The sequence below is a fragment of the Coregonus lavaretus genome (genome assembly GCF_964263955.1).
Source record: "Coregonus lavaretus genome assembly, chromosome: 36".
NCBI classification, from domain to species: domain Eukaryota; kingdom Metazoa; phylum Chordata; class Actinopteri; order Salmoniformes; family Salmonidae; genus Coregonus; species Coregonus lavaretus.
Genome location: NC_140023.1, coordinates 15,245,712 through 15,259,918, shown reverse-complemented (window position 1 = coordinate 15,259,918; position 14,207 = coordinate 15,245,712). Strand labels below are relative to the sequence as shown.

At 45.4% G+C, this 14,207-nt stretch overlaps 1 protein-coding gene across 1 annotated transcript in view; it reads left to right on the top strand.

Annotated features, from left to right (window-relative positions):
* The window catches only part of LOC311110871 (latent-transforming growth factor beta-binding protein 1-like), a 154,240-nt gene that overhangs the window by 35,015 nt on the left and 105,018 nt on the right, over positions 1-14,207 (top strand). Inside the window, exon 5 of the mRNA XM_084153471.1 lies at positions 9,656-9,823. Coding sequence (XP_084009597.1) covers positions 9,656-9,823 — 168 coding nt within the window. The remainder of the gene's footprint in view (positions 1-9,655; positions 9,824-14,207) is intronic.

The window sequence follows — 14,207 nt, the reverse complement described above, 5'->3', positions numbered from 1 at the left end:
GCAGCTTTCCAATCTCTGGGGATCTCAGACGTTACGAAAGAGAGGTTGAACAGGCTAGTAATAGGGGTTGCGACAATTTCGGCGGCTAGTTTTAGAAAGAAAGGGTCCAGATTGTCTAGCCCAGATGATTTGTAGGGGTCCAGATTTTGCAGCTCTTTTAGAACATCAGCTGTCTGGATTTGTGTGAAGGAGAAGCGGGGGGGGCATGGGCAAGTTGCAGCGGAGGGTGCAGAGCTGGTGGCCGGGGTAGTGGTAGCCAGGTGGAAAGCATGGCCAGCCGTAGCAAAATGCTTGTTGAAATTCTCGATTATTGTAGATTTATCGGTGGTGATAGTGTTTCCCAGCCTCAGTGCAGTGGGCAGCTGGGAGGAAGTGCTCTTATTTTCCATGGACTTTACAGTGTCCCAAAACTTTTTGGAGTTAGTGCTACAGGATGCAAATTTCTGTTTGAAAAAGTTAGCCTTTGCTTTCCTAACTGCTTGTGTATATTGGTTCCTAACTTCCCTGAAAAGTTGCATATCGCGGGGGCTATTTGATGCTAATGCAGTACGCCACAGGATGTGTTTGTGCTGGTCAAGGGCAGTCAAGTCTGAGGAGAACCAGGGGCTATATCTGTTCTTAGTTCTGTATTTTTTGAATGGGGCATGTCTATTTAAGATTGAGAGGAAATTACTTTTAAAGAACAACCAGGCATCCTCTACTGACGGAATGAGATCTATATCCATCCAGGATACCTGGGCCAGGTCAATTAGGAAGGCCTGCTCGCTGAAGTGTTTTTGGGAGCGTTTGACAGTGATGAGGGGTGGTCGTTTGACCGCGGACCCGTTACGGACGCAGGCAATAAAGCACGTGATCGCTGAGATCCTGGTTGAAGACAGCGGAGGTGTATTTAGAGGGTAAGTTAGTCAGGATGATATCTATGAGGGTACCCATGTTTACGGATTTAGGGTTGTACCTGGTAGGTTCGTTGATATTTTGTGTGAGATTGAGGGCATCTAGTTTAGATTGTAGGATGGCCGGGGTGTTAAGCATATCCCAATTTAGGTCACCAAGCAGTACGAACTCTGAGGATAGATGGGGGGCAATCAATTCACATATGGTGTCCAGGGCACAGCTGGGGGCTGAGGGGGGTCTGTAGCAAGCGGCAACAGTGAGAGATTTATTTCTGGAAAGGTACCCCATCCTGTTACTGTATTAACTCATCCTAAGCTTCATAGGAACACATTCCTCCCTTTAGGAAGGTTAGCTACTGGACTGACAGATGACTTTATTGAAACTCTACCCACAGATATTCACATCATACTAAATTAAAGCCTTTGGAGGCTTGGATGTGTACCTGAAACACCAGGTGACTTTATGATGTGTCAAGAGAAGCTGAAAAACAGTCATCTTAACTCATAGGGCAGAACTATATTGTCCCAAACCTCTGCTCTCAAATCAGCTAGTATTTACTAAGTGATGATTTTGTGAGTCTGAGGCCTTTCCAGCACTTTGCCAGCCATTGATTCTGTGGTGGGAAGCAAAGTCCTCAAACACATTAAAGATGTTATTTCACAAATTAATTTTATTTTTTAATGAAAGTGTCGTCGGCTCGTTATTAAGATTTCTGAGCTCTCCCAGGCATGGCTTTGCTGGCACGGGGCAGACTGGGGACGATTTAACCCGGGGTTTGGAAAGTTCTGTGACAGTCTCTCTCTACTTTCTCTCTCTACTCATTGAGTGGACCGCACGACATCAGCTAGTGTCAGCGGATCCAGCTGAGCCAATTACACTGGTCTGTTTGTTATTTCAGGGCTGGTGATTGATCGGGTCGACCATTAATCACTGCCAAACAGACACGGTAGCGGCGCTTTAGTTAGGTCAGCCTGTCATTATTTTTGCATGGGGTTTGGGCTGCACCCATTTCTCACGTTATGGGAGCCAATGTGATTTCAGCACTATGCAGTGGCCTGCTCTCCCCCTGTGGAATAGGCTCCTTCTGTACTCCGTGTCAACAGAGTCATATAAAAACACACGTGTGGAAGATGCATTCAAGTTTATATGTTCTTTATTGTCCCCCACGATGAAAATGGAAGGGAGGACTACAGATATATCAGACACCAATTGCCCAATTGTGACGTAATTTGGGTGAATGACGCATCTTGCCAGAGAGCTGCCATTTACAAAATTACACTGATTGGCCCAAAGGGGGGCGCTATAGTAATCACTTGAAATTCCAAACTTTGAACAAGCATATCTCCTGTCCCATTTGAGCTTGAATTATTGTCACTAATTGGCCCAAGGGTGGGGTGATGCATCATTCGTGGGGGACCACATGTTTACTATTGCCTTGTTAGTTTGAGAAAATATCTGTCATTTTGAGCAAAGGATACGCTATGGTTGAAGCCAGATTTGGTTATGGTAATTGGAGATTTAGCTTATGGCGAGGAAGAGAACATGAAATGGTATGTTAGTCCTTAGATGGGTTCTCTAAATAACCATATTTCACATTGTCAGCTGCCTCAAGTCAGATAAGTCACTGAATGTTAAATACGTTCTTACTCTTCAGTTATTTTATCTCAATGGATAAAAGGCAGCAATTGTTCCTTATGGGCATATACAGTACACATACACATCTGCTGTACGGGTGTGGGGAATGCGGAGCTTGGAGTTGGGCAGCAATTGGATTGTTCAAATTGCAGCCACAGCAGTAATGGCATAAAGAGTTAAGCATTGCCTGCTGCTCGGCGCTGTCTAAAATGAATTATTAGCCTCATTTTCAGAGGGCAATTTCAGATAAAGGCAGGGAGTGGGAGAGAAAATGAAATGACAGAGCAAGGCGATAGACTGTCACACAACGGAGAACCCTTCAATTGCTGAAACAACAAGTGCCACAGACGGGAGAGGCCATCTACAGTGTGCTGAGCTGTTGAATACCTGTTATCTGGTCCTCTTAATGTTCCCCCACTGAATAGCCTCGCAGCCCTCGCCATGGAAGACACATGATCTTCCATTTACACTTTACAATGGGGCTGAACAGTTAATTAATTTTGAAAGTGAGACCTATGAATAGTGCATGGCATGATGATTACCCTTCTCATAGTATGTATTTAAAGTAACTGCCCAGTGATAATCTCACTTTTAAAAGTTCATATTCTGTTAACTCATACCCAAATAATGTTGTTGACTATACTCGTACCCTTCAAAACCCCCACCATGAAATGTTATATACAGTGGGGAAAAAAAGTATTTAGTCAGCCACCAATTGTGCAAGTTCTCCCACTTAAAAAGATGAGAGAGGCCTGTAATTTTCATCATAGGTACACGTCAACTATGACAGAGAAAATGAGAAAAATTCTTCCAGAAAATCACATTGTAGGATTTTTAATGTATTTATTTGCAAATTATGGTGGAAAATAAGTATTTGGTCAATAACAAAAGTTTCTCAATACTTTGTTATATACCCTTTGTTGGCAATGACACAGGTCAAACGTTTTCTGTAAGTCTTCACAAGGTTTTCACACACTGTTGCTGGTATTTTGGCCCATTCCTCCATGCAGATCTCCTCTAGAGCAGTGATGTTTTGGGGCTGTCGCTGGGCAACACAGACTTTCAACTCCCTCCAAAGATTTTCTATGGGGTTGAGATCTGGAGACTGGCTAGGCCACTCCAGGACCTTGAAATGCTTCTTACGAAGCCACTCCTTCGTTGCCCGGGCGGTGTGTTTGGGATCATTGTCATGCTGAAAGACCCAGCCACGTTTCATCTTCAATGCCCTTGCTGATGGAAGGAGGTTTTCACTCAAAATCTCACGATACATGGCCCCATTCATTCTTTCCTTTACACGGATCAGTCGTCCTGGTCCCTTTGCAGAAAAACAGCCCCAAAGCATGATGTTTCCACCCCCATGCTTCACAGTAGGTATGGTGTTCTTTGGATGCAACTCAGGATTCTTTGTCCTCCAAACACGACGAGTTGAGTTTTTACCAAAAAGTTATATTTCTCCCAATCCTCTTCTGGATCATCCAAATGCACTCTAGCAAACTTCAGACGGGCCTGGACATGTACTGGCTTAAGCAGGGGGACACATCTGGCACTGCAGGATTTGAGTCCCTGGCGGCGTAGTGTGTTACTGATGGTAGGCTTTGTTACTTTGGTCCCAGCTCTCTGCAGGTCATTCACTAGGTCCCCCCGTGTGGTTCTGGGATTTTTGCTCACCGTTCTTGTGATCACTTTGACCCCACGGGGTGAGATCTTGCGTGGAGCCCCAGATCGAGGGAGATTATCAGTGGTCTTGTATGTCTTCCATTTCCTAATAATTGCTCCCACAGTTGATTTCTTCAAACCAAGCTGCTTACCTATTGCAGATTCAGTCTTCCCAGCCTGGTGCAGGTCTACAATTTTGTTTCTGGTGTCCTTTGACAGCTCTTTGGTCTTGGCCATAGTGGAGTTTGGAGTGTGACTGTTTGAGGTTGTGGACAGGTGTCTTTTATACTGATAACAAGTTCAAACAGGTGCCATTAATACAGGTAACGAGTGGAGGACAGAGGAGCCTCTTAAAGAAGTTGTTACAGGTCTGTGAGAGCCAGAAATCTTGCTTGTTTGTAGATGACCAAATACTTATTTTCCACCATAATTTGCAAATAAATTCATTAAAAATCCTACAATGTGATTTTCTGGATTTTTTTTCTCTCAATTTGTCTGTCATAGTTGACGTGTACCTATGATGAAAATTACAGGCGCCTCTCATCTTTTTAAGTGGGAGAACTTGCACAATTGGTGGCTGACTAAATACTTTTTTCCCCCACTGTATACATTTTTTTAAATAACATGCTTGGTATTCCCTCATAGAAAATGATGCCATCTCCCTGAGGAGGATGAGCTGGCCAATCAGCGGTCTAGAGGAGGATGAGCTGGCCAATCAGTGGTCTACTTGCATTAATATCTTTAATGACCGGTAAACGCCCACACCATTTTGTTGTTGGGGTACGCCCACACCATTCCAACACAAAAAAGCTGCTTTTTAACATACTTAACATTTCTTGGAAGGAAAACTATTTCACTCATATTGTAAGTAATTATAGGTCATATTTCATTTAAACACTGGGCAGTTACTTTAATGTTATGCATCTGATATGCTGTACACCTGAAGGTATACTCTACTGTGTTGGCAGAGGATATACATCTTTTAACCTCCTGTTAGACTTCCCAGTGGGCGTCTGCTTAGGTAAATAAGGGTAGATGAACTAGCTGACCTGAAAGTGAATGGCTTCATGTCTGTCTGAGCAGACAGTCTCTGTGCTATTAATGGAGAAGTCTGTAGACACAACAGACTCTGCAGGTCTCTGTGAGTCTGTCTGCATTTTCCTCTCACTCCCCTCTGGGGCCCTTGTGCCTGAAGTCCTCAGGCAGCCCCAGCCTGGCCACACAGCTACAAATAAACCCAGTCCACTTTGATATAGCTCCAGTGTGGGACCACCAGGGATATGGCCAGACATCAGAGAGATAGAGACGCAGAGGAGGGAGGGGAGACAGAAAGCGAGAAGGGACGAAAGGGAAGATACAGTAGAGGTCATAAAAAGGAAAAGGAATGCATCTGTACAAGGGCACAATAGAACCATGCCCCCCTCCCCCCTCTGCCTTCTGGCCATTAAAAAAATAGTCAAGCCACACAAAGGTTTTCTCCATATTGCGAAACACTTACAGTAGATACCCATGTCACAGTGAATGGCCTCTCAGGCCTTCGGCTCCAAATTAGTAGGGACGTCACTGTTGGTTTTAGCCCAGTATGCGGTGGTGTCGGTGTGCTGCCTGCCTGCTTGAGTAGCAGACAGGGGAGAATGTTTGTACTCATAAATCGCCCGCAGCCTTCCTGTCAGCCCTCACCCACGTGACAGACAGCCTGTCAGCAGCTTGCTATGGTGCCGTGTCTGGGAAAGCCATTCTTCCTGCCCGTTCCTCAGCTCTACCACACAGACAGACAAACTAGGCTCCCGCTCTGAGCTGTATATCGTCGCGCTGGAAGGCTACACTTGGCCTCGGAGACTGCTGTCTTTCCCCCCCATACGGGGACCCATTGGACTCCTAGAGGTCCACCAGGGGGCTCAATAGAAGACCCTCTTTTCCCTTGCAGACTCGCTCTCTCCATACCCCCCTCCCCATCCCTCCAGTCTAGCCCCCCTGTGTCCCCGTGTGTTCCCTGCTGAATGATGTCTGTGTTCTCTCTAAGGCGCCCATCCAGCTTCTCTCTCCATATGCTCCACAGAGCTGGGGATGTCTGCAGAGTAGGGATGGAGGGAGGGCTGCTGGGGGTTTGAAGGCGGACATGTTTCATCATTGCTGAGGCCAGGGACTCTGTGCTCCGAGCCGTGTCAGAGTGGTTAAGGCTTGTGTTGAACAGGGGGCAGGGGAAGACCCCTCTACAGATCCCTCTATAGATCTCCATGTGCTGGGGAATGTGATGTGTTTCCAAGGCCTCTCCTGTCCGTACATCTCCATACCCCCTGTCAGTGGTGATACCCAGGCCTTCACTAAATGAAAGTGCTTGTGGTAGTAGCATAAGCACCCAGAAACCCCAGAACGTAAAGAGCTACAAACTACTGGAAGGTAATGGCCGAATGATGCTCAGCCCCCAGAGAGAAGCCAGAACGTTTTTGGGTCACGGTGAAACGAGGTGATGGATTGAAACCGCCATAATACGGCGAATGCCAGAGCCAGAGTGCAGAGAGACTGGCAAAATATACTTTCTAAACTCTTTTAAATACTATGTCTATTATGTACAGTTGAAGTCGGAAGTTTACATACACCTTAGCCAAATACATTCAAACTCAGTTTTTCACAATTCCTGACATTTAATCCTAGTATAAGTTCCCTGTCTTAGGTCAGTTAGGATCACCACTTTATTTTAAGAATGTGAAATGTCCGAATAATAATAGAGAGAATTATTTATTTTAGCTTTTATTTCTTTCATCACATTCGCGGTGGGTCAGAAGTTAACATACACTCAATTAGTATTTGGTAGCATTGCCTTTAAATAGTTTAACTTGGGTCAAATGTTTCGGGTAGCCTTCCACAAGCTTCCCACAATAAGTTGGGTGAATTTTTGGCCCATTCCTCCTGACAGAGCTGGTGTAACTGACTCAGGTTTGTAGGCCTCCTTGCTCGCACACCCTTTTTCAGTTCTGCCCACAAATTTCTATAGGATTGAGGTCAGGGCTTTGTGATGGCCACTCCAATACCTTAACTTTGTTGTCCTTAAGTCATTTTGCCACAACTTTGGAAGTATGCTTGGGGTCATTGTCCATTTGGAAGACCCATTTGCGACCAAGATTTAACTTCCTGACTGATGTCTTGAGATGTTGCTTCAATATATCCACATCATTTTCCTTCCTCATGATCCCATCTATTTTGTGAAGTGCACCAGTCCCTCCTGCAGCAAAGCACCCCCACAGCATGATGCTACCACCCCCGTGCTTCACGGCTGGGATGGTGTTCTTCGCTTGCAAGTAACCCCCTTTTTCCTCCAAACATAACGATGGTCATTATGGCCAAACAGTTCTATTTTTGTTTCTTCAGACCAGAGGACATTTCTCCAAAAAGTACGATCTTTGTCCCCATGTGCAGTTGCAAACCGTAGTCTGGCTTTTTTATGGCGGTTTTGGAGCAGTGGCTTCTTCCTTGCTGAGCGGCCTTTCAGGTTATGTCGATATAGGACTCGTTTTACTGTGGATATAGATACTTTTGTACCTGTTTCCTCCAGCATCTTCACAAGGTCCTTTGCTGTTGTTCTGGGATTGATTTGCACTTTTCGCACCAAGGTACGTTCATCTTTAGGAGTGGGAACGCGTCTCCTTCCTGAGCGGTATGACGGCTGTGTGGTCCCATGGTGTTTATACTTGCGTACTATTGTTTGTACAGATGAACGTGGTACCTTCGGGCGTTTGGAAATTGCTCCCAAGGATGAACCAGACTTGTGGAGGTCTGCAATTTGTTTTCTGATGTCTTGGCTGATTTCTTTTGATTTTTCCATGATGTCAAGCAAAGAGGCACTGAGTTTGAAGGTAGGCCTTGAAATACATCCACAGGTACACCTCCAATTGACTCAAATGCCATGACATCATTTTCTGGAATTTTCCAAGCTGTTTAAAGGCACAGTCAACTTAGTGTATGTAAACTTCTGACCCACTGGAATTGTGATACAGTGAATTATAAGTGAAATAATCTGTCTGTGAACAATTGTTGGAAAAAATACTTGTGTCATGCACAAAGTAGATGTCCTAACCAACTTGCCAAAACTATAGTTTGTTAACAAGACATTTGTGGAGTGGTTGAAAAACAAGTTTTAATGACTCCAACCTAAGTGTATGTAAACTTCTGACTTCAACTGTATATTATACAGTTGGCTCACGTTTAAAACCAGCTGTCTATTAGTCTTTGGTTTTTGACTACATCATATTAGTTCCCCTTTATATCTACATATTTTTTTTCACCTTATAGCAATTATTAAGACAGCCCAAAGCCTCTAATTCAGTGGTTTAGCCTGCTCTCTGGTTTAGAGAAAAAGCCCTCTCTCCCCTTGGCAATGCTCGCTGCATCTCTGCTCTGTCTGGTGTGAACAGCTGACAGCCGCAGACGAAACGTTGAGCTCAGGAGTCTGGGGTTTGGGGGAAGTTTGGACCGGTGGGGGGGGCTGCCAAAAAATAAAGAGAAGACGTAGAGAGAGACGTTGGTGCAGGGAAAAGGAAGAAGTGAATGGAAGAAAACAGGAAGGGGAGCTGAGGTACTTTCTATAGAGACTTGTGTCACTGGTTACAGAAAAGGTAAAAGGGTAAAGTTGGAGGAGGATAGACTGGGAAGGGATGTGGTAGACCCAGGACAGATGTTTGTGGTCAATGCTCTTCTCTCTGTCTTGCTAGTCTCTCTCTCTTTCTCTTTCTCTGTCTGTATCTGTATCTGTGCCTGTCTGTCTGTTTCATATGAGGGCTGGGTTTGGTGTTGAGGGAGAGGAATGGGCGGGCGGACAGGCGGGTAGACTCTTTTTTTTCTTCTCAGTAATGTGGGCAGGCGTGACTTCATCCTAAAGTGAAGAGAGAGAAAGCGAGAGAGAGGAGGTGATCTCAGGAGGACACACAGCAAAGCATTTTGGGAGGGCTTTCTTTCAAACAGAGGTGCCAAAGTCCTTGAAAATGTGCTAGATGGGAGATAGAAGAGAAAGGGGGATGAGCAGAGAAGCCTGGGCCGACTAGGCTGCCATGCCCACTCTTTGTCCGTCTTGGAATAAAACATTGCATTGTGATCTGCCAATACCCACCTCTCAGGGAACTTGACTTTTGATGAAGAATTGGAGTGCATCCCAGAGTTTTGTTTGCTGAGCTTTCTCCCTCTGTTTTTTCTCTTTCCCTCCTCATGTTTCAGAGTCGCCACCGGATTTAGGAGCAGTTGGAGAGAGAGGGGGAATTAAAGAGAAAGATAGAGGGAAAAGAGAGACACAACAGGAGTATATGTGAATAGAGGACAACAGTCGTTTCAGTTATTGTTTTGACTGAAACTCTTTGTTCGTGATCGTTCGTGACAGGTACACAGGGTGATACTAACTAACCAATGGATACGAGACTGACGAGACTCTCCCTTCTCTCCCTCTCCTTTCTGCTGCTGTGCTGTGCTTCCCGGCTGGCAGTGGGGAACCACACGGGCCGGATCAAGGTGGTCTTCACACCCACCATCTGCAAGGTGACCTGCACGGGGGGCCAGTGCCAGAACAACTGTGAGCTGGGCAACACCACCACCATTATCAGTGAGAATGGCCGTGCCGCAGACACCCTCACCGCCCCCAACTTCAGAGTAGGTGAGTGATCTCCGGTTCACCTAATCATCACCCCTCCCCATCTGTTTCCGTCTTGTGCTCATCCGATGTGGTTGCTGCCTTGTGCCTGGTGCATGATGGGATATAAGGCATCTGAATTTAGGGTGGTTATTGTGCTGTGTGTGTGTGTGTGTGTGTGTGTGTGTGTGTGTGTGTGTGTGTGTGTGTGTGTGTGTGTGTGTGTGCACGCGTTTAGGGCAATACAATGAGATCTGTCATGTACGTTCTATGTCTCACACTCTCTGCATTCTGGATGAGGTGTTAAACTATTTTGATGATTAATGTTTACATTACTGCATTTTCCTGCATAACAGTATAGTATCTGACACACATAGTATATAAAATATAAAAATGACTGTTCAATACAGGAGCACAATAGGTGGGTGTTGCACAGACCCTGGAAAAGTCTGCCTCAGTCCTTATAAGGAGCTCACCACTGTCTGCTGTATCCTGTTCTTGACACAGACATCTGGGAAGACCCAAAGAAGATGAATTCCTGTCTGACTCAGCAGCAGACACAGATATGAGAGCTCTGACTCTGGTTCTGTGACTCACGGTCAATGTGGCTATCCCTATAGAGTCAGCATTCATGATGCATATTGTACAGTTTGACGTTATTGATTGGGCCATAGTAAAAACCTAATTATAACTCTTCACTATGTATTGTGTTACTAATTTTATGGTTGAAGATACTTATTTGAATCATCACTAAATACCTATATATTGGAATGCCAAATGTGCAGTATAGCGTAGCAAATGTAGCAGTCTTTTCCTGCTCTTTTGTGCAGATCTGCAGCCTAGGGTGCTGCTCTGTCTGTGTGACTGTCTCTTTAAATGAGAGCACCTGGTGTAGTGTCAGCCTAATGTACCTGTCGAGACACGCAATCTGTTCCAGGCCTGCTCTTCCCTCCCTGCTGAGAGCCAAGAGAGCTATGAAGTAGCACAAGTCCTGAGCCTAGAAAGTGGAGAGCTGAGTTTTATTTACAGTGTGCAGGCCATCTCGTGTAGTCCCGTGTAGCTCAGTTGGTAGAGCATGGCGTTTGCAACGCCAGGGTTGTGGGTTCGTTTCCCACGGGGGACCAGTATAAAACATTTTTTACAAAAATGTATGCACTCACTAACTGTAAGTCGCTCTGGATAAGAGCGTCTGCTAAATGTAAATGTAAATCTCCAGCAGCAGAAATGGAATAAATCCCATGTTTGTTTATCATACCTGAGTGATGAAGGGAGAGTGTTGCTTCATTATAAGAAAAGGGGGGATGTGTCCCTGCTTGCAACATGGTGTTGGCCAAATAACACGCTTACCAAGCCCATAACAAGCTTTAGTTGATTTGTGACTCATTTATCCAGGGCGAGGTGTAACTGTACTTTTTACCCACTTAACACTGTACTAAATGCCACTCTGCTGTTGAAGGCTCTGCAAAGGAACATTTTACTTTACAGTCCTGTGGAAAGAGGTTTATTAATCGTGGTGGATTGTGCTGCACTGTTATTACCACATTTTGTGCAATTAAAACACAATACATCCATTGAGAATATGAACGTGAACATTTCTTCTGGGCTTCTGTCCTGCCTAGTCAGCGCTTAGGGCTGGAGGCCTGGTGGTTTTGGGCTGCCACATTACCCTCCGTTGCCGATGGAGACAGCCCCTCTCCTCTCCTGCAGTCCAACTCCGCTAGACATGCATCTGGAAAGAGAGAAGGACACAGCTGCACAGTTTACTACTGTACAGTCTACTGGCTGGCAGATTATATAACGGTCTCATTTGGTTTCCATATCAGCTCCATACTGATAAGGGAATAAAGTTTATCCCTCCCTTTCTCTCGCTCTCTCTCTCTCTCTCTCTCTCTCTCTCTCTCTCTCTCTCTCTCTCCCACTCTTTTCGACCCCTCTTCTCTGTCTCTCTACTGTCACAGTATTCTATGGGGGACAAGGAACCCTTTTAGAGTGTTGTTTTTCCATACCTCAGTGGTCTGTGTCAGGCCCAGACTTTTGGGCGTATTGGGTCCTAGGTGTGTGCAGTGCCTGTCTAAGTATTGTGAGCCTCCTGGATCAGCCCAGGCTTCCTTATTAAAGATGGCCATGGCTGTCAGTTCATTTTGTGTGTCAGCTGCGCTGTAGACAATATCACCACATTTAGGGTCAGATTAAACTAAATAGATTTTTGGGGAAGTCAAGATGGAGGGAAGTATATTCAACATTATTCTACCCGTTCTCTTCATATAGCACCTATACAAATATGTCCCATTTTGGGAGAGAGGTAAAGAAAGAAGCTGACCGATTTTCTTGGCTCTCGGGCCAATTCCATTAATTTTCTAATTCCTCGGGTAACCTGTTCAGTTTTTACAGAGGTGATGAGGGCTGTTGACTTTGGGTGGAGGTAGTTGTCTGGAGGCCTATGTGTCTGGAGTCCTGTATGAGACTTGATTAATGAGCATTACACACTAATAGTTCATTTAGGCTTTCACTGGGCCAAAGGAGTGTAATCAGGTGTTTGGTCAGTGCCTAATTGGAAGCATGTGGCTCCCGAGGAGGAAAAAAGTCTGCAGCCGTCTCTCTCTCTCTGTCTGCCCTGTAAAGGAGAGTGCCAGGTATTTCACCGAAACACTTTCACTGATTTTATAGGCTCCCTTCACTCCCACGTACGCAAGTTGTGGCTGGGGGATCATCTGGTGGAGAATGAAACCTGTAGCTATAGAGGAAAGGGAGAGTCCAGAGGTTGCCAGTGAGGGACCATGCTGGGGAGTTTATGAGCTGTGCAGCGCCAGCCTTAGATGGAGTTGGAGATGGCTGGAGTCGACTAATCCTCTTGTAGCTGTCATTTCCTCCTTGTCAGATTTCATTAGCTTATATTTTCATTAGCTGCACTGTCATTTTTTCCTCCCTACATGTTTTTTTCTTCTTCGTAGATTTCTTTTTTTGTCATCCCTACCTGGCAGTCAGGAAAGCGTGGCACTGTATTTACAGTCTCAGTAGACGGGCTGCCTGTGGTGGAGGGGGGAAGCGATGGGGGCTTCTCCTGCTGCCAGAGCCTGTGCCCTCAGTAAACACCAGGCGCTAGCCTCTACCGTGAGTCTAGGGTTGCCTTGTCTGGGCCAACCTGCCTTTCTGCTCTAACAACTACATTTTACATTTACATTTTAGTCATTTAGCAGACGCTCTTATCCAGAGCGACTTACAGGAGCAATTAGGGTTAAGTGCCTTGCTCAAGGGCACATTAACGTCATTTAGCAGACTAAGTGGGATTTTTCTGTGAAGTGCCAGACGCCGCGTCTTAAAATCTCATTAGACACCCAGGGGCCATGCACTGTGCTGCTGCTGCCCCAGCCTCCTCTAATCACATTGCCTAGGCCCGTGGAGGGAGCATGGCAGCCTGCCTTAATGAACAACATCCAGGGCTTCGGTCCTCACTCTCTTTCACTCTCTCACGCTCCACTCCTCAGTGGATGAGGAGGAAATGAGTCAGTGTGGTTGTGTATGTGCTTGTTTCTGTTTGTGCATGGGTGTTCACTGTATCTGTGTGTGTGTGTGTGTGTCCACTGTCCACCAGGTGAAGTAGTCTCATTAAACTATTTTATTCTGTGTGGTAGTCAGAGGAAACATCTGGAGCGCATAAGACTGGGGAATGAGGTACGGTCAGTCACTCTTTCTGACTCAGCTGATTAAACGCAGGTTAGCGTTTTTTGTCATGAATCTTGTTCTGGTCACTAGCTGTCACAGCCACAAAGTCATAAAATCTTATTTTAAACCTAACCTTAACCCGAACCATACTGGTAACCCTAATGCCTAACCCTAACCTTAAATTAGGACCAAAAAGCACATTTTTGTTTTCATGAATTTTTACAATAGCCAATTTTGACTTTGCAGCTGGCCTATCTAAAGAGAAATTGCTCAGTCCTCATAATAAATGCATGTGTTCCCAGTGCTACCTGAGGTTGGATGAGGTAACTGTCAGCAAATATTGAATATCTTACGAGTCGTGGATTTGAGTGTGTGGATTTAGTTTCCCTTGAATTCTATTACTTTGATTTCCCTTAAGTGTCTGTCTATCATCATTTCCCTTCCCATCCTGTCATGTTTTGCCACACAGCTTCAGTAGCTTGTTTCCTGCCCACAACAAGATGAGTATGTAACCATTGTGTCTGAGTGCCTTTAGAGGTGTTCGGGGGGCTGTTCTGGGGCGCCATTCGCCCCAGTAATCAGTCCATGGTGTGATGATTTCATTAGCCTCTGGGAACCACAGCTATGGCTTCTGGTTAGACCTCTGACATCACACTGTGAGGGCTACAGAGGAGGAGGGCAAACCTGATGTCTGTCAGCAAGAAACACTTATTAGTTACTCATCACATTAGGCGTTGTGATGGAC